Raw genomic sequence first — 25,963 nt, 5'->3', positions numbered from 1 at the left:
TTGTCAAGAGAGTAAAGGTAACTGTGAAACAGTATTTCTACAGAGCTATTCGTATCAGTGGGAGCCAAGATGCCAGTGTTTCCTTTCTTCCCTACTTGTGCTCCTGTGTGCTTAGTCGCTCAGTCGTGTCCGACTCTGTGCGACCCCACGGACCATACAGGCTCCTCTGTCCATGGGGTTCTCCAGGCAAGAATACTGGAGTGGGTCGCTATGCCCTCCTCCAGGGGATCATTCCGACCCAGGGATCGAACCCCGTATCCTGCACTGCAGGCAGATTCTTTATAGCTGAGCCTATGTATGTAATTTAAAGGTCATCCTAATCATACTTAATAAACTGAGTATTTATCCAAAGACTCAATTCATTCAACAGTATTTACTGAGCAACTTTGCTAAATGCGATTATGCAAAATGTTACAAAGAATAAAATTTTATGTTTCATAAACTATGAAAAACTATCATTTTAAAGCTACTCCCCCAAACATACCCACAGAAATGTTAACTTTTAGGAAAAACAGTCCATGCAGATTCCTAATGTTTACTCACAGTTTGAAACTGGATGGTCTCCTCTTTATTTGCCAGCTCTAATGCAAAAAAGGACTTATTGTGGGACATGTTAGCAATATCATGCCACCTGAAGAACAACAAGCAGAAAATGGTCATATAAGTACTCAGATTTTTACTAAGAGACAGAAGATAAGATTTTTTTTCCTTTTTGAGCTTAATGTATAACCTATTATTTTTTATCATTTTAGGAAGAAAACAGGGCTTTAATTGGCTAGCATGCATTTTATAATTGAAGTGACAACACAGAGGTACAAAAAGTAACACATGTATACTAAAACAGAGGCAGAGTATTCAGAACTGTAAGCTCGGGACTTCCCTGGGGGTCCAGTGGTTGAGACCCCACGCTTCCAATGCAGGGGGCAAGGGTTTGATCCCCCGTCAGGAAACTAAGATCCCACATGCTGCACAGCTAGGCCAAAATAAATACATAAAAATGTAAACTTTACTCATCCTCGTTTGCTGGACTAGTTTGATCAAATATCCCACTCTCAGCTGCCTTCGTTCATTCAACAAACGCTTTAGCGGGCACCCGCTGTGACGATACCGGGCACCCTGTGTTCGGTCCTGGGGCACGAAGATGGGCGAGGGGCAGCGCCGCCCTCAGAGGGGCTCTGGCGGGTGGAGAGCACAGACCTAACAAGCATTGTTACCTTCTGGTACACAGGGCAAAATAAGACCCCGAGGTGGAGCAGAGATGCTCTACAAAGCTGGTGAAGCAGGGCCAACAGAAAGTTCAGATGATGGGAGCCCAAAGAGTGAACTATTCTGGGGGTGTTCACCAGGATTCAAACTCCAATTCTGACCTTTCTAACTGTATTTTAGCATGTTAAGGTTTTATATATTAATATCTTATTACACACTGCATAATTTTTACAAAGGGAAAAACAGGTCTGGAAGAAAAAATTTTACCCCTTTATCCTTCTCTATCTAATTAGATTTAAGTTTATTGAAATAAATAAAATTCATTCACAATAACTTGGTACTTCATTGCTTTTGTGTTTTAATTTTCTGGATGCACTGCGTACAGAGCATGTGGGATCTTAGTTCCCTGACCAGGGGTCAAACCCAAGCCCCACGCATTGGAAGTGCAGAGTCTTGACCACTGGACCTTCAGGGAAGTCTCTAATTGCTAAACCGAAAGATTATGAGTGTCATATTAAAGAAGGCATTTTAGAACTTCCTATCCAGTGAGGTAAAGGAAGCCCAGGGGGGTGTCTCCCATGTTCCTGTGACCTTTCGAGCAATGTCAGGGTCCTTCCCTTCGGTGCCAGCCAGATCCATCTCTGCCCCCTGCCCTGCAACTGAGCGTGCTGGGCAGACAGTGAGCAGCCTGGGGACCTGAGAGCAACTGCCCTCGGGAGCCACCTGAGCCAGGGCAGGACGGTCCAAGAGCGAGGACCTGTTCCCCAAGCTGGGCACACGCTCCATGGTCACAATCACCAGGGAGAATCATTCAGACCCCCAAAGGCAGGAGAGCAAAGGAAGTGAAGGGACACAGAATACTGAAAAGGGAACTGCCTTCGCCTGAAATCTCGCTGCTGCAAGCCAGCCACGCTTAGCACACTGCCATCTGTCCTCTGTCCTCCTGACTAGACTACATTCTAAGATTTCCACAAATGAAGAGTACCACTCTTTTTATAATCAAGAGAAGAAAAATCTACATTACAAAAAGTAATTTAAATGTTGGTATTTTAGGAATTTTGGTTCCAACTAGAATCAGGGAAAGCCTAGATTTCCCATGAGAAATAGCCGGGGAAACCAGAGCTCAAATGAAAAATGCGCTGCTCATTTACATGAGTGCGTGTGCATTTGTTCAGCCCCACAGTGGTGAATTTTGTTTCTTTCCCCTAAGGCTGGGGTACAGTGGGCACCAGGGACTTTATGCTGAACCTGATGAAACGTGTTTCTAAGGGCACAGAGCCCTTCAGCCTCCAGGAACTCATCCTAACATGCAAGCCTCAGCTACTGAGGAGAGAAATCGGATTTTGTTTTTGAAATCGACTGGGATCTAAACCCTGAAATAAATACTCATACTTCACATAGAAAAAAAAAGAAAAGAAAAGAAAAATTCACACACAAAGAATGGCCTCCATATGGTAAGAAAAGGGTCACATGTCTTTAAACATTTCCTAAGCAGGCCACCATTATAAACAGTTTTCTGCAATTTAGTTTTGAATTAAGTATCTTATAACTATTGTGGTCAGGTGCAATTTTATTCTAAGAAGGGCATGTTTCCATTGGGAGACACTTACTTGTGAGCAGTACAATTAGCACAGGGATCAAAACCCAATCACCTACAGGAGCCACTAAAGTGCGCAGAAAGAAAAGTACCTGAATACCACAGGGGGCCTCCCGTTCTTGTGCTTCACAAAGACGCCTTCGAGACACGCTCCGATGGATATGTCGCTGCCTTGGCTGTCCTAGGAGGAGAAAGCAGACAAGGAAACACTGGGGGCGGCAGAGACACGGGGCCCCAGGGGCCCACCTACCCCCACTCTTGTGTCCCATGTGGAAAAGGCTTGGGAGACCTCCCCTGAGGGGGAAAGTCTGCAAGGTATAAATGTGTCACCCTGGAAACACATATGAAAAACAGGTGGGCTCCTTAAGGAATTCTATTCCAAGAGTAATTCCAAGAACAAACGACAAAACAGGAATATCTCTTTTGCGAGAAAACTTCGGCCACGAGGACCTCAGCTTTCACATTTCCAAATGTCTGCACATCTCGGGCTTCGGGCAGCGCAGCGTCCCTGGCCTCCCCGCTAACCCGCTGGGACGACTCCGGCGCGCTTCGGAGGGCCCCGTCTTCGGGCCTCGCTTACCTTGGCAGGGTAGCTCTCTTCCCCATAGCCATCCATTCTCTCTACCTCCTGCATGTAGAGCATTTCCGCGTCAGGAGCTGTGAGGCCCCTGCAACCCGAGAGGCCTGTCAGACAGACTGTTCACAGACTAAAAAAATTTCAGAAGAGCTTGTTTGCGAAAAACTACGTCTCAATCGGGCATAAAGCGTTAGAGACGTTTCCAGTTTCTAAGCGTCTGTGATTAGTTACGTCAACCCACCAATTTTTACTGAGAATCAACTACACGCAAGAGCACTGTGCTGAATGCTGAGGGCTGGGTGTCAGGGCCGACCCCGTGGCCTGGGGGCAGGCCAGGGGGAATGCAGGAAGTAAAACAACCTCCCAAGAAGACTTCAGGGAGAGCCAGACTTCTCTCCAAACCACCACAGTGTCAGACAGTACTCAGCACTGTGTGCTGAGCGCCACACCGTGAGTGGGGCGAGGAAGGGTTAGCAGCCGGCTTCGGTGACAGCGTGACGAGGGTGGGCAGGTAGGCGGGAAGGCAGTGTGGGCAGAGAAGGCGCCCACTGCATGGACACCTCCTCTCCAACCTCACCTTCTGCTGCTCCACACACCCACAAGGTACCCCCACCACGACCACCCCAGACTCTCTGTGTCTTTGAACATGCCACGCTCCCCCACGCCTCCGAGCCTTTGCACGTGCTAATCGTGCCTCCTGGTCCAACTATCACCCACGTGTGCGCCTGGCCAACCCCTGAAGCCATCAAGACTCAGCCTGCACACCCTCTTGGTCACCTTGTGGGACTGCCCTGCGCTACGCAGACCCACCACCTTCTGTGCACGCCTCTCCCCCACACTCACGATGAGAACTGTGAACTGCCATGACACTGGGCTGCACTGCCTACCCCTGAAGACTCTGGCAGGTCACGGTTCTAGTCATCTTTGTGCCACAGCATTGAGCACTCGCCTCATAACAGAATAGCAGCACTAAATTATCTTTGAAGGAGATGCACAGATGAATGAATGAAAATAACAAAAGATAGAGCAAGGTGTGCCCGAAGGATTAATTATGCTGAAAAAAATGGGTTCATTTGGACAGCAGAAGATAGAGCTGGAACGGCAGGATTGAACCAACTTGTGAGAAGCCTTTAATCCCAGGGGTGATGAACTCAGGCTGGTGGAAAGCGAGAAGATTCACGAACACTCGAGGAGAGGAGGGGAGACAAGTAGAAAGAGCTATTTTAGGAGAATTAATCTTTTGTGAGTGACTGTCTGGATTTGAGTGGGGACAGACTAAAGGCAAAAGGTTATTTTTAACAGGAAGGGGTGAACAATAGGTTATAATTAGACAGACCTGGGTTCACATCCCACCTCTACCACATGTAACTTTGGGCAAGTTATTTATAGTCTTTGTGAACTTGATTTTCCCAATCTGTAAGGAGATAATAACATTTACCTTAAAGAGTCGTTATTAAGAATTTGATGATACATAAAGTACTTGGAGCTGAGTGGCACTTGGTTTAGCGTAAAACCTAGCGTTCTCCAGGACAGGGTTTTCAGAAAACACATCCAGCTTCACTCTCAAAGACCAGGATCTGCCCAGAAGCAGGGGCCAGAGCAACAAGCCCGCTGCTCTCAGCACAGCTTGCCTAGAGGACAGGGAGACGGCTTCCAAGGCGGCGGTGAGGCTGGGGGCAGACCCAGAACACCACATCTGCCACAAAGGAAAACAAATCTCTCTAATCTTGGTTAACCTGCACAGGGCCGGGCCACCGCCCAAACCTTCAGTGCGTGGGAGGAAGGACGGGCAGCCTTCAGGGGCTGGCCGCTCTCAGCTTTCTCAGCTTCATCAGTGACACAACGTGAATAACAGATGGGTTAATATGGGGAAGTGCTCGGAAGAGCGCTGGGCAGGCGGTGAGAGCTCTGCCCAGGTGGGGAGAGCTGGGTAACTAGAGTAGGCGCAGCAGCAGCAGTAAAGGTCCACATTTAATGCTGTCAACCCAGGGTTCAAATTGAAACAGGCACGAGTCCTAATCTGTCCCCACTTCTCAGCGTTACCTGTATTTCTGATGCAGTAAGGCCACTTTTTGGGTTGCTTCTTCCAACACTTTTTCATCCTGTAACCACTCCTGGAAAAACACACGACAGTAGTATGGAAACAAATCACTCAAATTTCTTAGGAGGAATCTGTGCTACTGTTATTGACTCTTGTCCCCAGCAGGCAAAACTAGGGCTAGAATCAGTATCTGAGAGCTTCACTAAAGGACATAATCAAGACCTTTCTGAGAATTAAGTGGCTTCTGCTCAAAAGCCAAAACACTTGCCCTGCCTTCTCAATTCATCCCAGAGAAGCTTGCTGCTGACTAGTTGCGAAGTTGTGTCCAACTCTTTCCGACCCCATGGAATGTAGCCCATCAGGCTCCGCTGTCCATGGGTTTTCCAGGCAAGAACACTGGAGTGGGTTGCCATTTCCTTCTCCAGGGGATCTTCCCAATCCAGAGATCAAGCCCATGTCTCCTGCTTGGCAGGTGGATTCTTTACCACTGGGCCACCTGAGAAGCCCCCAGAGAGTTACAGATGGGTTATTTCAGGTTGTTAACATTCATCAGCCAGTTCCAAGCCCAGCACGTAACGGCACCTCCTGCATTCCCTGGCTGGCTGTGTGACAGTCAGAGCAGCGCACCACTTCCTACAGGTGTTGCAACACCTGTCAATCCCACCAGTATTGACTTTAAAAAGTAGAAAGCAGGGTCTTTTTGTCATCTACTCTTTAAATTGCTGATGAGAAACGATATTCACTTCAACATAATTCTGTGAGGTCTCAAGTTTTCAGTTAAAATCAAAACCTCTGTAGTTCCTCAGAAGCTGGAAATGAGTGCCTCTCTTTAGACTCACATTCAAACTCAAAATGAATTTCGCTGGCTGCAGCCCAGAGGCCACAGACTCTTCTGTTTCTGTGCTTTTACAAGGACTAGAAGTCTATAACAGGGAAAGCAACAACTTAAGTTGTTTACAAGAAGGAGCTGATTTTTTTTAACTTTATCCGTACCTAGTAAGTCTAATATATGGGCTTCATTTCAGGGATTATTAAGGGTCTAGAAATCACTGTTGATAAAAATGTCCAATGTCAAAAGAATTCTTACCACAGGAAGCAAGGCAAATTTCTGAAGAAAATCCTGGGATTCATACTGATCAAAGTCACCAAAATCAGCTATATAAAATCACAAGTATTCACATGTCAATTATGTTTAATTGGAAGCAAAGCATACACACAACTAAATTCAATATGAAGTATACAGATGGTGTGCTTATGATTTAGAAGTCAAATCTGCCTTATAGCTTATAAAATGTATATTTTAAAAATTCCTTTTAAAATGTCCAACTCTTTGTAACCCTATGGACTGTAGCCTACCAGGCTCCTCAGTCCATGGGGATTCTCCAGGCAAGAATACTGGAGTGGGTTGCCATTTCCTTCTCTAGGGGATCTTCCCAACCCAGGGATCGAACCCAGGTCTCCCATGTTGCAGGCAGACTCTTTACCCAGAGAGATTCATGTGTCTGGACTTGGAAAAAATGCCTCTTAATAAAGTGGAAAAAAAAAAACACACATTACAAATTGTATACAAATCATCTCATTTTTTTTGTCATTAGAAAACAAACAAAAATCTACCCTATAATCATATATGCCTACTTATGTACAGAAAAAATGTTAAGAACAAACCAAAGCATTCATAGTAGTGATTACCTCTAGGGAATGGAATTAGATCATCTGAATATGTTACAGTGAGATGTATTTGTTTAGAAATTTTTAATTGTAAAAGAAACTGATAGTTCAGCAAAAAGCTTATGAAAAACTAACTCTTAAAGCCAAAGATAACACTTAAGAAGATTCAAAGTACTTTGAAAAGGAATATGGCTTCCTGAGTACAGGGCATTTTTTTCATCTAGGAAGGATATATATTATATCTCCATGTCTGCTAACATCTGAAGGAATTTTATTAATCATTCTTCGCATTAAATTTCAATTTCCAAGATTAAATGCCAGTTATCATTTGAAATAAAGTCCCATTAGAACTCTTTCCAAAGTACATTGCACATGTAAACACATATGGATTAAACATACGACAAACAACTCAAAAATACTTGTGAAATACAAAACTAATAATATTACGATTGGCAATGTTCTATAATCTAGGGCAACTATTTAAGAAACCAAACCAATGACATACGCTTGAAGTGTAAGCGAATGTGACCTTTTCAACCCCACTGTTTGGCTGATCTTTCTTCTGAAAATACGAGCTAGCAGCAGATCAAGTCCCTGCACTAGAGGAATACATGGCATATTAAATGTTTTTTGTGTGTGTGTGTGCACGTGTGTGCGTGCATATGTGTGTATTTCCTCTCTACTGTTGGTCTGTGCTGTGCTGACGTAATAACATGCTTAGCCTTCCAGAAGTCTCATATTTCATTCAAGTAATTCAAACCCATTCCTCCTCCACAAGGAAGCCCCTTAGATAACAGAAATAATATTCCACTAACACAGAAAACTACTCTATAGTAGTTACTTTCTATAGTCAGTTACTTTAAGAATTCCTTGCTGTTTTTGTTCAACATGTATTTTAATCTGATTGATCTATTACATTATCAATTGCCATTCTTTACCTTGAACAGCTAAGCCTGCAAGCTGAATTGCTTGTTCTAATGTACAAGGAATGTTTCCTTCCAAGATATCTTTCTTCAGCTGCAGATAATACTGATACCTATTAAAAAAAAAAAAGGTCAGTTTTTAAAAGTCAGTGTCGGTATTACCTCCAATCGGACACAATGCATTTTATCATTATTTGGTAGAGAAGCATCAACTAGTCAAAACTAAGCTCAGACGATTTCAAAGAATGACAGGAACATTCCTTGATCATTTCTATACTGACAAATACACAGACAGACACAACAATTTATTGAGTCACTTATCCTTAACTGTAGTTATTTGAAAGCTACAAACTATAGCCACCTAGGAAACAGCTGGTCATCTATCTTGTACCCTGTAAAACAGTCTCGGTAAGTTTTGTTGTTTTAGTTGGAGAAACAGAGAATCAGTGGCCAATCCATACTTTAAAAACCCTTTGGGGGAACTTGGTGATGTAAGACTTTCCTAGCCCTGGACAGTAAAGTCAAAAGAAAAAATGGTTCCTGATATTTCAGACCAGGCGCATAATAAAATATTCTTTATTGAAATACCAAAAAGGATAGTTGCTAAAATCCTTTATAACAGTCTTTTAATGTGGGCTTACTTCTGTTTATGTTTTCAGTATATAGGGTATTAGTTACCAGCACAACCTTTAGTCAAGCAAACTTCAGTTAAACTTCAGATCTCCAATTTAGCATTTTCAAGGAACTTGGGAAAGTCATAATCTGTGGGTTTAAATTAACTCCAGTAAACGGTGGGTACTATCACCCCTTCACAAGGCTGAACACACCAAGGAATGTATGTAAAGCTCTTAGCATAAAACTACAGTGTAGCTGGCACTTAATAAACAGCTGCTCTCATGGCTAGCAGCAGTCACCCACTTGCAGCCAGGCGGCAGTATTTCACCTGGCTGACTTCTCCGTTCTGATAAAGCTCTACAGTGAAGATCTGTTCTGCCTTCCTTTCATTTATTCACTAAGGTAATTACTGGGGCCTTCTATGCATCAAGCACTGTTCTAGATGCTGGGGATACAGTGCTGAACGAAGATCTGCCAACCCTCTGCCAATACAGGCTACAGGACTGTCTTGGATCCAGAATCTCTTCTGGGTTTGATGTCTGCAAAGCTCACAATGTGAGCTGTTCCCAGGCGCAGTTCACAATGGCGTTTCCTGGAGAGCCCCCCGCTTTAATCATTGCATATGAGTCCTTACATCATCCTACTTTATTTACCTTCGACATTTCTGTTCTTCGTTACCAAAAGTCTTGAGCAAAACACCATCTACTTCAATAAGAATTTAGATCCAACTTAAACCCTCTACCTGCTAGTGGCAGAACCCATAGATTTCCCTCCATCAGCAAAGAGAATGCTGGCAGCACTGGGTCTTGTCAATGAGGAAACCTTGCAACTTTCTCCCAGGAAGCTCCTTTCAAGCATCTAAAGTACTCTATATAGCCAGGACATGGAAGCAACCTAGATGCCCATCAGCAGATGAATGGATAAGAAAGCTGTGGTACATATACACAATGGAGTATTACTCAGCCATTAAAAAGAATTCATTTGAATCAGTTCTAATGAGGTGGATGAAACTGGAACCTATTATACAGAGTGAAGTAAGCCAGAAAGAAAAACACCAATACAGTATACTAACACATATATATGGGATTTAGAAAGATGGTAACAATAACCCTGTGTACAAGACAGCAAAAGAGACACTGATCTGATGTATAGATCAGTCTTATGGACTCTGTGGGAGAGGGAGAGGGTGGGGAGATTTGGGAGAATGGCATTGAAACATGTATAATATCATGTATGAAACGAGTCGCCAGTCCAGGTTCAATGCACGATACTGGATGCTTGTGGCTGGTGCACTGGGATGACCCAGAGGGAGGGTATGGGGAGGGAGGAGGGAGGAGGGTTCAGGATGGGGAGCACGGGTATACCTGTGGCAGATTCATTTTGATGTTTGGCAAAAGTAATACAATACTGTAAAGTTTAAAAATAAAATTAAAAATAAATTAAAAAAAAAAAAGTACTCTATATAGAATATGCTGTCCACATATTCCACTCTAAGTATTCTTGGTCTTTTTCTTAATCAAATCACGGGAAAACAGGTGCACAGTCTAGACTGAAGCCTAGATTATGGCACATACTTTCCTAACTGGTCTCCTGCCTGTAGTCTTGTAACCTCTAATCTACCTTCCATGATGGGTGATCTCGGTAGAGTACACATTTCATCATTCCCTTCCATTAACACTCAAAAATGCCTGTCCCTATTGGTCTATGACTTCATGACTTGGGCATTTCTTTTTCCAAGCCTCTGTGCTCCTCTCGAGGTAGTATCTGAAATTCCCTGAATAATCAGTTGCTTTTATTATCCCCTTACTTTGCACAAGCTGCTCCCTCTAACTAGAAAACTCCTTGTAAAGTCAAGTGAAAAGTCACCGTCTTTGCCTTCCCTATTCACGTTTCCCGCAACCCACTCCTCGGAATCCAGCGCTGTAATTCAGTTCAGTTCAGTCACTCACTCGTTTCCAACTCTTTGAGACCCCATGGACTGCAGCACACCAGGCTTCCCTGTCCATCTCCAATTCCTGAAGCCTGCTCAAATTCATGTCCACTGAGTCAGTGATGCCATCCAACCATCTCATCTGTCATTCCCTTCTCCTGACTTCAGTCTTTCCCAGAATCAGGGTCTTTTCTAATGAGTAAGTTCTGCACATCAGGTAACCAAAGTATTGGAGTTTCAGCTTCAGCATCAGTCCTTCCAATGAATATTCAGGACTGATTTCCTTTAGGATTGACTGGTTGGATTGCCTTGCAGTCCAAGGGACTCTAAAGAGTCTTCTCCAACACCACACTTCAAAAGCATCAATTCTTCGGCACTCAGTTTTCTTCACAGTCCAACTCTCACATCCATACATGACCACTGGAAAACCACAGCTTTGACTAGATGGACCTTTGTTGGCAGAGTACTGTCTCTGCTTTTGAATATGCTGTCTAGGTTGGTCATAGCTTTTCTTCCAAGGAGCAAGCATCTTTTAATGTCATGGCCACAGTCACCATCTGCAGTGATTTTGGAGCCTCCCAAAATAAAGTCTTTCACTGTTTCCATTGTTTCCCCATCTATTTGCCATGAAGTGATGGGACTGCATGCCATGATCTTAGTTTTTTGAATGTTGAGTTTCAAGCCAGCTTTTTCATTCTCCTCTTTCACTTTCATCAAGAGGCTCTTTAGTTCCTCCTTGCTTTCTGCCCTAAGCGTGGTGTCATCTGCAAATCTGAAGTTACTGATATTTCTCCCAGCAACCTTGATTTCAGCCTGTGCTTCACCCAGTCTGGCATTTCACACGATGTACTCTGCATATAAATTAAGTAAGCAAGGCAACAATATACAGCCTTGATGTATTCCTTCCCCAATTTAAAACCAGTCCATTGTTCCATGTCCAGTTCTAACTGCTGCTTCCTGACCTGCATACAGATTTCTCAGGAGGCAGGTCACGTGGTCTGGTATTCCCATCTCTTTAAGGATTTCCCACAGTTTGCTGTGATTCACACAAAGGCTTTGGCATGGTCAATGAGCAGAAATAGATGTTGTTCTGGAACTCTCTTGCTTTTTCCATGATCCAGCGGATGTTGGCAATTTGATCTCTGGTTCCTCTGCCTTTTCTAAAACCAGCTTGAACATCAGGAAGTTCAGGGTTCACATATTGCTGAAGCCTGGCTTGGAGAATTTTGAGCATTACTTTACTAGCATGTGAGATGAGTACAATTGTGCGGTAGTTTGAGCATTCTTTGGCATTGCCTTTCTTTGGGATTGGAATGAAAACTGACCTTTTCCAGTCCTGTGGCCACTGCTGAGTTTTCCAAATTTGCTGGCATATTGAGCGCAGCACTTTCACAGCATCATCTTTTAGGATTTGAAATAGCTCAACCGGAATTCCATCACCTCCACTAGCTTTGCTCGTAGTGATGCTTCCTAAGGCCCACTTGACTTGGCATTCCACTTGACTTCGCCTTTCCCTCCTCGAGCAGATCTTCCCAACCCAGGGACTGAACCCAGGTCTCCCGCACTGCAGGTGGATTCTTTACCAGCTGAGCCACAAGGGAAGGCCGTGCTATAATTAAAGCATGTATTATGATAATACACTGCAATTATTCATGTACACGGACCACCACCAGACTGTGACAACTCCTCCAGTGTAAGAATAAAGCATATCTACTTGTATATTCATCTCCCACCGTAACCAGCATAATTCTTACAGACCATATTATATCTTCAATAAATGTTCAAAGAAATGAGACAAAGTAATAAGTTACTGTTTTCTCCTCCTCGCTTCTACTCTGAAATCTTTATAGCTCAGATCTGCTCTGTAGTCAGTTCATGCCAATCCCTAGAACCTGATTCTAGCTCCTTTGGTTATCCATCTTATTTCAATAATTAACTGCAAACTCAGTACTTAGAATACTCCACAAACACAGGGCAGTATCAGGTTTTTACTATCTGCAAGCCATTGCGTTAGAAATGATTTGAAAGGCAAAGTTAAAGAAAACGTGGATTTAAAATCTAAGAAAAAGATCTGTACACAAATAACTGTAGTGAGAGGCTATGACGGCTGCCATCTTAACATAAGTACAAGCAAATTCTAGAGTAGTCTGGAGAAGGAAAAGCTCACTGCAGCCTCAGGGGTCACAGAAGCTTTATGGAGGAGGTGCCTTTGGAACTAAAATCAGATGAACAGGATTCCGGTTACGTGTATCTGAAAGAAAGGTCTCGGACACAAAGGTGAAACTGCATGCAGCATGCTCAGGACACTGAAGTAATCCAGCTTGGCTCGAAAGTAAGGTTAAACGGTTAAAAAGTGCTGGATTCTGGAGAATGTAAAAGGCAGGCTCAAGAATCCAAATTTGGGATAAGCAACAAGGTCCTATTGTTCAGCACAGAAAACTATATGTAACATCCCGTGAAAATAATATTCTAATGGAAAATAATATTCTAAAAGGAATGTGTGTGTGTATCTATATGTATGAATCACTAAGCTGTACAGTAGCAATTAACACAACACCGTGAGTCAACTATGTGAAAGTGTTAGTCACTCAATCCTGTCCAACTCTCTGTGACCCCATGGACTCTGGCTCGCCAGGCTCCTCTGTCCATGGGATTCTCCCGGCAAGAATACTGGACTGGGTTGCCATTTCCTTCTCCAAGGGATCTTCCTGACTCAGAGATTGAACCTGAGTCTCCCACATTGTAGGCAGATTCTTTACCATCTGAACCATCAACTATACTTCAATTTTTTTAAAAAAAGAACGCAAACTTGATTCCTTGTTTGTTTTCTTATCTCCAAGGAAAAAAAAAAAAATTAGTTCCTCTATCCCACCCCTTAATACATTCTATGCTTTCTGCATGTGTTCCTTTTAAGTGCATTTACTGGCCAATATTTTCTGATCTCAAACCCTTCCCCCATGTCTTTCTCCTTCCACACCTATGTACAGAACATGGCCACTGGGGTCAGAACTTCTACACATTTTCTTGAGGAGTAAACACATATTTTGTGGCTATTTTTGAAAAATCTCCTCTCTCATTTCATTGTTACTAAGGTCAGAAACAAATCCATAAATACATTAGGGGTGACATCACTTCAAGAGGAGTTCACAGCCAGGGTAAAAACGTCATTTTTCCTTGTAATCGTTCCTTCGTGCCCAGTGAACCCATACGTCAGGCAACATGCCACAAAGCACTCTGACACACCACATACCAGAAGCCCCAGGCAATGCTGTGGCTAAAAACGCGTGGTGAGAGGGCAAAGGTCAGTTTTACCTCCCGACTCCTCCAACCTTAGTCTCACTTTTCAGTCTCACTGGATTCCCTGAAAGCACACAGCACCTTCTTCCTTACCTGGTGATCTCCTGCTGCAGCTGTGAGACTGAAGGCACATAAAACACCACTCCAAAATAGACGGTAGGTTCCAACGCGTGCTTATCCAGCTGCTTCTTCAGAGGTTTCTCCAGATCCACCCACCGGCGCTGATTCTGCTTGTTGTAATACCAGAGGCTGAAGTAAGTGATCTGGAAAGAGGGAGAGTCACTGAAGGAAGCAGAGACAGACAGAAGACTTTGCCTGCTCTAGTCCGTGACCATTTCATACTGTTCATGGGGCTGGGGGGCGGGCAGAGGGTGAGGCGGTTAGATGGCACCATCAACCCCATGGACATGGACTCGAGCCAACTGCCGGAGACAGTGGAGGACAGAGGAGCCTGGCGTGCTGCGGGGCCATGGGGTCACAAAGAGCTGGACACAACCCAGTGACTGAACAACAACACACCCATGACCTGAGACCAAGAGACCACAGTTTCCTATTGCTTCTCTGCTCAGAAAGGGACCACGGCAAAACCTAAAGGGGGTAAAAACCAAACAAGAGGCAAGCTCTGTCTCTGTATAGATACTCATTCAGGAAACAGAGGCACGGACCTCCTTGGTGGTCCAGTGGTTAAGACTCCGTGCTTCCCTGCAGTGGGCATGGGTTCAATCCCCGGTTGAGGAAGTAAGATCCCACATGCCACACAGTCGGGGAAAAAAAAATAGAGGCAAAGGTCAATTACACTTGCACACTATTTCTTGAACCCTGCACAAAAAATGTCTAGATATCAGAATTCAGCAGATACTACACAATTTTACGTAAGTTCAACAACAAAACAAAAGTCTGAAAATGTATGTCGTTCTCAGTGAGTTCCCTGGTGGTCCAGTGGCTACGAGTCAGTGTTGTCACTGTTGTGGCCTGGGTTCGACGTCTGATCAGGGAACTGAGATCCTGCATTGCACAGCCAAGAAAAAAAAGGTTAGCTTTGAAAAATAAAAGTATTAAATGTATCATAATTAGTATTTTATAATAAGCATAACTGGGGTTCTTCCTAAATTTTGACCAGATAGTATTAATTCAACTTGTCACTATATTCAAATTTGGCATCTATAAATAAATGCTGCTGCTGCTGCTGCTAAGTCACTCCAGTCGTGTCCGACTCTGTGCGACCCCAGAGACGGCAGCCCACCAGGCTCCCCCGTCCCTGGGATTCTGCAGGCAAGAACACTGGAGTGGGTTGCCATTTCCTTCTCCAATGCATGAAAGTGAAAAGTGAAAAGTGAAAGTGAAGTCGCTCAGTCGTGTCCGACTCCTAGCAACCCCATGGACTGCAGCCGACCAGGCTCCTCCGTCCATGGGATTTTCCAGGCAAGAGTACTGGAGTGGGATGCTGTTGCCTTCTCTGCTATAAATAAATGATTTCATGTAAATACTGCAGATTCTAGTGGTAAAGATGCAATTGCAATAGCCAAAGCAATCTTGATAAAGAAAAACGGAGCTGGAGAAATCAGATTCCCTGACTTCATGCTGTACTACAAAAGCTACACTCATCAAAACTGTTTGGTACTGGCACAGAAGCAGAAATAAAAGCCCAGAGATAAACCCATGCACCTATGGTCAACTAATCTATGACCAAGAGGGCAAGAGTACACAGTGGAGGAGAGACAGTCTCCCCAGTGATGCTGGGAACACTGAACAGTTACACGTAGAAGAATGAAATTTAAACACTCTCTAATACCATACATAAAAATAAACTCAAATGGACTAGACGCCTAAATCTAAGGCTGGACACTGTAAGTCTTGGCTGAAAACATGGGCAGAACACTCTCTGCCGTGAATAGCAGCAATATCTTTTTTGATCCGCCTCCCAGCAAAAATAGATGGTACCTACTGAAACGTAAAAGCTTTTGCACAACAAAAGAAACCAGAAGCAAAGAGGAAAGACTCAGGATGGGAGCAAGTATCTGGAACTACCATACGACCCAGCAACCCCATTCCTGGGCATGTATCCAGGCACTGAAACATGTACAATATCATGTATGAAACAAGTCGCCAGTCCAGGTTCGATGCACGATACTGGATGCTTGGGGCTGGTGCACTGGGACGACCCAGAGGGAGGGTATGCGGAGGGAGGAGGGAGGAGGGTTCAGGATGGGGAACACGGGTATACCTGTGGCGGATTCATTTCGATATTTGGCAAAACTAATACAATATTGTAAAGTTTAAAAATAAAATTCAACGTGACACATGCACCCCCAAGTTCACTGCAGCACTATTTACAATAGACAAGACAGGGAGGAAACCTGAACGTCCACTGACAGGAGCAGATAAAAAAGGTGTGGTACATATACACTGTGGAACATTACTCAGCCTAACAAAGAAGCAACGCCACACGCAGCAACACCAACGGACCTAGAAATCGCCACACTAAGGAACCGCATCAGAGAAAGACAGAGTGTCGTATGATGCTGCTAACACACGGAATCTAAAAACACAAAGAACAGTAAAATGAACTTACTTACAAAACAGAAACAGAGTCACAGATGTAGAAAACCTTACAATTAATGGGGGGAAGGTGGAGGGACAAACTGGGAGATTGGGATTGATATATACACAATTATATCTATTTTATATATAATGCTACGGAGATAAATATACACACATAGACAAGAAGAAGCTATAGCTACGGCAGTAGTATTACTTACGTGTCCTACTCAGAGGCTTAAGAAAAACGCCCAGATGTCAGCGTTTAAATCTCAGTTGCCCTGTAACAAACCGTTTAAGTAAACCAATCCTAGCCCTTGACTGGGCAACCTGAAAAGGCGCTAATGCAGTAAGGACTGAGATGACAGCTTCCGGCCACTGCCAATACTTACCTCAAAAGTCAGTTCACAGATCAAGGCAACTGGCAAAATCACTGCTTTGTTCTAGACTCTAAAGTCACACTGTCAAACGGAGCTTCTCTGATGGTTGAGCTGCGGTATCTGCATTCTCTGGGGATGCGAAGTGCGGCCAGTGCAGCTGAGGAACCTAATTTCCAATGTCACTGAGCCCTAACGGACTGAAATAGCTGGAAACATCCAGTGGCCACTGCATTGGTTCATACAGCTTTAGAGCAACAATAATACAGTCAATAACAACACACGGCTATTTCTTTAACCGTAACCCTCAAAAAGTGAGTCTTCAGTTTACAGAGGGGGAAATAAAAACCAATATTAAAACATGTCCTCAATATTAATAAATTTACCGTACAATTTTTTTTTTTTTTAACAAACGAAGACCCATACCTTTCAAATGAGTCTATTAGGGGCTTCTCTGGTGGCTCAGCTGTAAAGAATCCGCCTGCCAAAACAGGAGATACGGATTTGATCCCTGATCCGGGAAGATCCCACATGCCGCGGAGCAACTACGCCCGGGCACCGTAACTACCGAGCCTGAGCTCCAGAGGCTGGGAGCCGCAACTCCTGGGCCCACGCGCTACAACTCCCCAACAGGAGAAGCCTGCAGGCCGAAACCAGAGGGGAGGCCCCTCACCCCGCTCACGACAACTCCAGAAAGGCCCGCAGGGCAATGAAGATCCAGCACAGCCACAAATAAACAAGTTTTTAAAAAATGAGTCTATTAATCATATAAACTCAACAAGAGTCAAAAATGTATGTATCTGTTTTCCCTTTATATCCAAATAGCTAGAGCAGTGCAGGAATTCAGTAAACTTTGAATAAAAGAACGAATATTCTCCTGCTTCTCAGCTGTCACCCAAATTATCACACACAACTGGAATATTCTGAATATTTACTATGTTGGACCAAGTTCTGTTCTAAGAACTAGAGCAATATTACAGATTAAATCACCACTATTACCTTATCCAATAGATGTTTGCTGTGTGTGTTAAACTCTAAAACCAGTGTTTCTCCAAATGCCGTCGTTGGACCGCCTCTGCTGGAATTACCTGGAGCGCAGTGAGGCCAACAGAGATATTAAACTCTCGTAATTCTCGTACCAACTCAAGTCTGGAAGTCACTGCACATGGCGCCCCGCCTCTCTCGATGTTATGCAGGAGACAGACAGTCGTATCAACAGCCTACCCTTGAAAAGCTGCATGGAAATCAAATTTTTGAAACCAAACACACTTTTAATACAGCAGAAAGTTGAGTCCTTCTGCTGTTAATTATTGCCTGCAGTTGTGATTATATTTGTAAAATAAAATATGTTATCTGTACGAAAAGAGTAGTATCATATTTTTGGAAAACAGGTACTATTCCTATTCCTTCTTCCATCTGAACTGCAACTTACAGAAAACAAAAATTAGTAATAGGAGGAAGCTGCTGCTAAAGTCCAAAGTCCTGGGTTTAATTTCTAACGCTTGCTGTGAAGTGGAAAAGTCAATTAGTCCAATTCCGTTTTCTCAACTGTATTAAGGCAATAATACCTCCCTCATAACTCCACCGTGAGATCTAAATGCAAAACATGTATGACTGCATTTTGCCACTAGAAAACCACTATGTTTTAAAAAGATTAGCTTTACCCACTCTGCCAAACATCAACAAAATCAACTGAAGATCTTGCCAAAAAAAAACCCAAGAAACCTTTCTAATTACATTTATTTGGTAATTACAACACAGTGCACTTCTGTTCATTGTATGTATGTTCTGTGCTCTATTTTAGATTTAGATTGCATGTACCATGTTTGGTCTATAACACATACCACTGCTATGCACTAAGTTCTACAAATAATTTTTTTTTGCCATAAATCCAGAAGCCTGGGCATTCTTTAGGATCTAAAACTATTTTGGTCATAAAAATTAAAAGGTCTTTAAAATACTCTGTAAACATTACTCTTCCCTTTAAATCTAGTTGGACTTGAATACTCTGAACACAAAAATTTACATAGAAGTATAAAACCAAAAGTTTATTATATAATTTATGAATATGAACAGACATTATTATACAAAAATATATGAATAATCTGTTAGCATTCTTAAAAAGCACATTGTAGAAGAAATAAACTCTTAATATGTGCTAAGCTTATTTACTTTAGCAATGCATTTATTACTTATGTCACATATATGGATAGAAAGCCAAAAAGAAATGCATTTGTGAAATTGCATCATAATTAGTTTTTTTACGAATGATATACCTTATAAAGAAGTAGTAAGAACCTTGTGCAAACAGCTGGATATAGATTTAGTAAATTATTAGTTGATTAGCTATTTTAGACACAGGAGAGTCTACGACTTTGGAACATTAACCCCTTTTATAGTGCAGTAAGTATTTGCCTTAGGACTTATCCCTGTTTTCAAGTGCTATCTTAAGTAGTAAAGGCTAGCCAAAATTTGATAAATTAGCCTAAATACAAATTTGATAAAATTTGTATCATGTAAAATTAGCCTAAATACAAATTTGATACAATTTGTATCATGTATTATATTTCTAAAGTTGCTACTAGAAATGTTCATATACATATGGATAACTAAAACCCTGTAACATTATAATCCTTGTATTCAATGCTTTCTTAGAATTTCTACACATAAAGAATGAAATAACAACATCTGATTCCAGAGGTTTTATAATATGGTTTGCTTCTAAGATGAGTAGGTAGAATTTGAGCAATAAAATGCTGTGATTAAATCTTCATCAGGCAAAGAATTTTCTGCATAAGTCCATTTGGGAGGATTTCAAAGATAAGTGCACAACATTTCCTTCCTCACTCTACAGGCCAGCATTATCCTGATACCAAAGTCAGACAATAGACACCACCTGAAAAGAAAACTATGGACCAATATCCCGTATAATTATAGATGCAAAAATTCTCAATAAAATACTAGAAAACTGAACCCAAAAGCATACTAAAAAGATTATACACCATGACCAAGCAGGACTCAACCCAGAAGTGCAAGAGTGGTTCAACATACAAAAAACAATCAACGTGATATATCAGAATTACGGATGTGAGGGGAAAAAAACAGTCCTCTCAACTGACATAGAAAAAGCAATTGGCAAAACCCAACACCTCATGATAAAAAATAAAAAAACTAGAAAAACCAGAGAACTCTCCAAAAGCATTTATGAAAAACCCACAGTTACCATCATACTGGATGGTAAAAGACTGAAAATTTTTTGATCAGAAACAAGACCAGTATGCCCACGTTCACCACTGCTAGTCAGCACTGCAATTGGAAATCCTAGCCAAAGCAATTAGGTAAGAAAATGAAAGGCATCCAAAATGGAAAGGAGCAAGTAAAAGTGTGTCCATCCACAGACGACATAATCTTATATATATTTTTTAAATCTCCAAGATGTCTCTACCAAAAATATCAAACAGAAAATAAGCAAACAAACACAAGTACTAGAGAATAAAGTCAGCAAAGCTGCAGGGTTCAAGGTCAACATGCAAAACCAGTATGGTTCCATACACCCCCAAAGGGAAATTCAAAAGGGAAAGTAAGAAAACAATGCCATTTATAATAGCATCCAAACAAATAAAATACTAAGAAATAAAGTTAAACAAGGAAGTGAGAAGATGTGTATACTCAACAATACAAAACGGTGCTGAAAGAAGTTGAAAGGTTGCTGTTGAATCACACGAAGACACCGGGATTCTTGGCCCCCAGCGGAGAAGAATTCAATCTGGGGCCAGAGACGAGGCTTGATGGCTCAGAGCTTTTGTGTAATAAAGTTTTATTAAAGTATAAAGGAGATACAGAAAGCTTCTGACATAGGCATCAGAAGGGGGCAGAAAGAGTCCCCGCTTGCTAGTGTTAACAATGAAGTTATATAATCCAAAGAATGTCTGGAGGTTGTAAAGACCTCATCAGACCTACTCCCATAATTTACATTTTAAGATAACACTGTCCTCAGGCAGGATACATCCTTGTAAAGACCAGGTCTACTCCCATAATTTACATTTTAAGATAACAGAAGGTTTAATCCAAAGACTGTCCTTAGGCAGGATACATTATTGTTATATAATCCTAAGGAATGTGGAGAAAGAAAAAAAGTTTGTCCTTTCTTCCTCCTTGAGAATTCCAGACCCCTCTCTCCTTGGGGACCCCTAGACTCCTTATCAACCTGCCTAGGAACTGACTCTCTCAAAGTTAAATGGAAATACATCCTGTGTTCATCGGTTGGAACACTTAATGTCATTAAGACAGTAAGACTACCCAAAGAGATTCAAATGCAACCCCTATCAAACTTTCAAGAGACTTTCACAGAGATGGAAAAGCCAATTCTCAAATTCATGTGAATTTTAAGTGGCCCCGAACAGGCAAAACAATATCAAAAAAGAACAAAGTTGGGAGACTCACGTTTTATCATTTTAAAACTTACTACTAAAGCTACTCTTGAGAGTCCCTTGGACTGCAAGGAGATCCAACCAGTCCATTCTGAAGATCAGCCCTGGGATTTCTTTGGAGGGAATGATGCTAAAGCTGAAACTCCAGAACTTTGGCCACCTCATGCAAAGAGTTGACTCACTGGAAAAGAGTCTGATGCTGGGAGGGATTGGGGGCAAGAGGAGAAGGGGACGACAGAGGATGAGATGGCTGGATGGCATCACTGACTCGATGGACGTGAGTCTGGGTGAACTCCGAGAGTTGGTGATGGACAGGGAGGCCTGGCGTGCTGCGATTCATGGGGTCACAAAGAGTCGGACACGACTGAGTGACTGAACTCACTGAACTGAACTAAAGCTACCATAATCAAAACAGTGAGCTACCAGTATAAGGAGAGATGTTTAGACCAATGGTATAAAATTAAGTCCAGAGATAAACTCATGCATTTATGGTAAACTGATTCTCAATAACAGTGTCAAGACTATTTAGGGGAGAAAAACAGTTTCTCCAACAAATGGTCCTGGGAGAACTGAAGATCCTTAAGAATGAGGTTAGAACCTGACCTCACACCAAATACAAAAACTAACTCAAACTGGATCAGTGACCTCAATGTTAAGAACTAAACCACAGAGGTTCCCTGGTGGTCCAGTGGTTAAGACTCGACACTTTCAATGCAGGGGGCACTGGTTCAATCCCTGGTCAGGGAACTAAGATCCCACATACCTCATGGCACAGCCAAAAAATAAAACATAAATAAAGAACTAAATCATACAACTCCCTAGAAGTAAACACAGGAGTAAATCTTCATGACCATGAATTTGGAAATAAGATTCTTAGACATGATACCAAAAGTATGAGTAACAAAGGAAAAAAAGATGCATTTGACTTCATCAAAATTTAAAACTACATGTATCAAAGAACCAAAATCAAGACAGCAAAAAGACAGCCTATAGAATGGGAGACAATGTTTGCAAATCATGTATTTTCTAAGGGTCTAGAATCTAGAATACATAAAGAATTCACGCAACAATGAGAAGACAAACAATCCAATTTTTTTAAAAGGCAAAGGACTTGAATAAATACTTCTCCAAAGAACATATACAAATGGCCAAGAAACACATGAAAAAAAATGCTCAATCACCACTAGTTCAATCCAACTTAGAACCACAGTGAGACACCACTCCACACCCATTAGGACGGCTATAACCTGAAACAGAAAATGAGTGATGCTGAGCAAGCGGGGAAATTAAAAGCCTTGTACGTTGCCGGTAAGAATGTAGAATGGTTCCGCTGCCACGGAAAACTGTTTGGCAGTTCCTCAAAAAGTTAAACACACAATTCCCATGGGACACAGCAGTTCCACTCCTATTTGTTTTCCTGCAAGAACTAAAAATAGGTACTCAAACAAGGATTTAATACATGTATACACATGTCTATAGCAGAACTATTGGCAATAGCCAAAAAGGTGGAAACAACTCAAGTGTCTATTGGGAGAGGAAAAGAAAAATTAGTTATACATATAATGGGAGATTATTCAGTCATTTTTATAAAAGATAGATACGTGCTACAACATGGATGGGCCTCAAACACATTACAGTAAGTGAAAGGAGGAGAAGGGGGCGACAGAGGATGAGATGGTTGGATGGCATCACCGACTCGATGGACGAGTTTGAGTAAACTCCAGGAGTTGGTGATGGACAGGGAGCCTGGCGTACCGCAGTCCATGGGGTCACAAAGAGTCAAACACGACTGAGTGACGGAAGTGAGAGAAGACAGACACAAAAGGTCACATATTGTGTTATTCCATTTAAAGGAAATATCCATGAAGACAGAAAGTAGAGGTGGAAGTAGGAAGGAATGGGGAGAAACCGCTTACTAGGGAGAGGATGCCTATTTTGAGTAATAACAATGTTTTGGAACTAGATAGAGGTAAGATTGTGAGTGGAATAAATGCCATCAAATTGTTTACTTTGAAATGGTTAACTTTCTGTTGTGTAAGTTTCATCTCAAAAAAAGTTATTTTTGAAGAATCAAAACCACTCATACTTAAAATCAAAATACAGAATTTTTAAACTTTATTTTCAGGGGAATTCCCTGGCTGTCCAGTGGTTAAGACTCCATACTTCCATTGCAATGGGTCCCGGTTCGATCCCTGGTCAGGGAACTAAATTTCACAAGCCGTGTGGTGCAACCAAAGAGGGGAGAAAATGGTTTTTAAATGTTTGCTGCTGCTGCTGCTGCTGCTGCTGCTGCTGCTACTAAGTTGCTTCAGTCGTGTCCGACTCTGTGCGACCCCAGAGACGGCAGCGCACCAGGCTACCCCGTCCCTGGGATTCCGCAAGCAAGAACACCGGAGTGGGTTGCCATTTCCTTCTCCAATGCATGAAAGTGAAAAGTGAAAGTGAAGTCGCTCAGTCGTGTCCGACCCTCAGCAACCCCATGGTTGCTTCCCACCTTCCAGGCTCCTCCATCCATGGGATTTTCCAGGCAAGAGTACTGGAGTGGGGTGCCATTGCCTTCTCCATTTAAATGTTTATATACATCAAATTCAGTTTATCTGACAAAGTCTAAGGGAAAAGAATGAACCAGAAATAGATGAACCTAGCTATGAGTTAACTATATTTTTATCTTCCAACATCTATACTTAGGTAAAAATTTTGGTGCAGTTTGACAGGTACCTGACAGACGCAATTATCTGAACAGAAATGAAAAACACTGAATAGGCAAAAATGTGACTGAATAATGAAAGACCTGCCAAAATGGAAGTAATAAAGTACATACCCTTGACAAAGAAGAAAAATATCTTTCTCTTTTATGGAATTTTTTAAAACTTTATTTTACACATACTTCTAATGAATTTAGTAACTTGGTTTCCCAATTAAAAGTAGATTAAAAGTGGACAAATGAAAGGGAAAAGACTTAAATAGCATGTTGGCAGGAGCAGGAAGTGATAGGTAACACTCTTTTACCAACAGAGAACACAGACAAACAAAAGTCCTTTCAAAGTACATTATAAAGAATGACAAAGACAAAGTAGTCTGGAGTTATTTTTCAAAGGAACAAATTAACTCTAAACATTAATTAGTCATGTATTTAATAACAACCACTGTTGATAATAATTAGTGTCCTTTTGTTTAAGATGGGTAGGGAAGTTCATAAACCTTTCTAAAGATTGGCACTGGTCTTTGGACCAAGGAGTTCTCCTTGATTATAGGCAAAGTGAGTTATTTCATTTCCCAAATATAGATAGAAAATAAATATATTTTATATACAGTTTTCAGTACTTAAGCCAACTGTGGTTTCACTTCTTCACTTGAAAGTTCAACCGTATTCTCCAAAGCCATGAAAGACACTTCCGTTCTTGCTATTTGAGGGAACTGGTGTTGTGTCTATTTCCTCCAGGGGCCACGCTTGCGATTCCCATAGCTGCCTATGTATATATTCACCCTTTCCTATTTTGTTTCGAACAAACATATCAGTAGCTTTCATAAAGTTATTCAATGATTTCTTCAGAGCTATCTAAATGTTTCACAGCGATTCCCTAAAAGTGTACAGATAACTGTGCCTGCTGTGTGAGCTACAATAAAAACAAGCTACACAGTTACAAACTGGCTTCTTTCCAGACACAACTGGTTGACTTACTTTAAACGAACTAAACATTTACTCTGAGAACAAGGTGATTTTGATAACCCAGCTTTCTGCTACCAGATGAAAAGAGAGTTTACAAACCTTAGAGCTTGCATAAAAGGTGCAGGGCCCCCAAATCGCAGTTGTTTAAAGAGATACCAGCTATTATAAGCAGGTCCAAATCCTGTCAGAATGTAAACCCCTTCCAAATCCAAGTCACTTCTTGTCTAATTATTTTAAGAGTCTCTTAGTTGTACTATTTTTAAAGCAGAGGGACATACAAATTAGCCAGAGGGTTTTTTAAGCCACTGATGCACTGAGTTTGATAAAAGTTAATCCCATATAAAATTGCAACTATAATTTTATCCTGATGCTTTTCTTAGACCAGGCAGGAGTCAGAAGGCTTTTCATCAGGAGAGAGATGAGAGGAGATAGCACTAGATAAAGCCTGTCCCTAGCAGAGATCATCTAACCAGGGTAGTTAACGAGTATTAACCTAATTCAAGGCTAGAGACTTACCTCTACACCCTGTGTGCCATAAATAATGAAGCACAGCACGTCTTCCTTTTGACAGATAGTGTGGTGGTCACAGTGCCTCAGAGCAGACAGTATTCTTTTCTTTTCTGTTTAATTTCAATCCAGTTTCTTCTGTCATTGGTCAGGTAATATACTATCCATTTCACAGTCAAAGTTATAATATATGACATCACTGCACTCTACATACATGAGGACTCAAGAAGCTAACAAACAAAAGTACATCTTAGCCCTGAAATCATACTGAAACGTATTCAACTGAAGCCCAAGTGACTGAGGTCCTCAAATGATCAGTGCTGGAGCATTTAATTTTCAGGCAAAGAGGAAAATGGTAAACCACTTTATTGAAAGAAAGTCCAGGGCATAAACTGTCTACATATTATCTATATAGAGGACTGCTCATATCTTTTCTGTTTACCATCCTGGATAAAAAGATGCTATGAAGGAATAATGATCCTGAAACGCAATAAGATCACTCTTCAAAAAATATACTGTACTTTCTAAGAAAAATGGACCAATGTCTTAGAAAGATTCATCTATTCCTTCAGTGAATACTGACTGAG

The 25,963-nt window shown here is 41.9% G+C and overlaps 1 protein-coding gene across 6 annotated transcripts in view; it reads right to left on the bottom strand.

Moving 5' to 3' along the window:
- PTPN21 (protein tyrosine phosphatase non-receptor type 21) overlaps positions 1 to 25,963 on the bottom strand; it is a 77,393-nt gene that overhangs the window by 28,831 nt on the left and 22,599 nt on the right. For 4 of the 6 annotated variants that reach the window (XM_086319282.1, XM_086319279.1, XM_086319283.1 and 1 more), the window contains 7 exons: positions 13,948 to 14,117; positions 8,028 to 8,125; positions 6,509 to 6,576; positions 5,424 to 5,494; positions 3,384 to 3,471; positions 2,896 to 2,984; positions 544 to 631 (listed from right to left, as the gene is read on the bottom strand). In XM_086319282.1, coding sequence (XP_086175408.1) covers positions 544 to 631; positions 2,896 to 2,984; positions 3,384 to 3,471; positions 5,424 to 5,494; positions 6,509 to 6,576; positions 8,028 to 8,125; positions 13,948 to 14,117 — 672 coding nt within the window. Of the gene's footprint in view, positions 1 to 543; positions 632 to 2,895; positions 2,985 to 3,383; positions 3,511 to 4,818; positions 5,053 to 5,423; positions 5,495 to 6,508; positions 6,577 to 8,027; positions 8,126 to 13,947; positions 14,118 to 25,963 lie in introns of those variants that run through there. The other 2 variants (XM_086319285.1, XM_086319284.1) reach the window with 2 other exon arrangements.

This window comes from Bos grunniens, chromosome 10, assembly GCF_055505025.1.
Source record: "Bos grunniens cultivar Pamir isolate PY7600 chromosome 10, Bosgru_T2T1.0, whole genome shotgun sequence".
Taxonomy (NCBI): Eukaryota; Metazoa; Chordata; class Mammalia; order Artiodactyla; family Bovidae; genus Bos; species Bos grunniens.
This window is presented reverse-complemented; position numbering and strand designations above follow the sequence as displayed.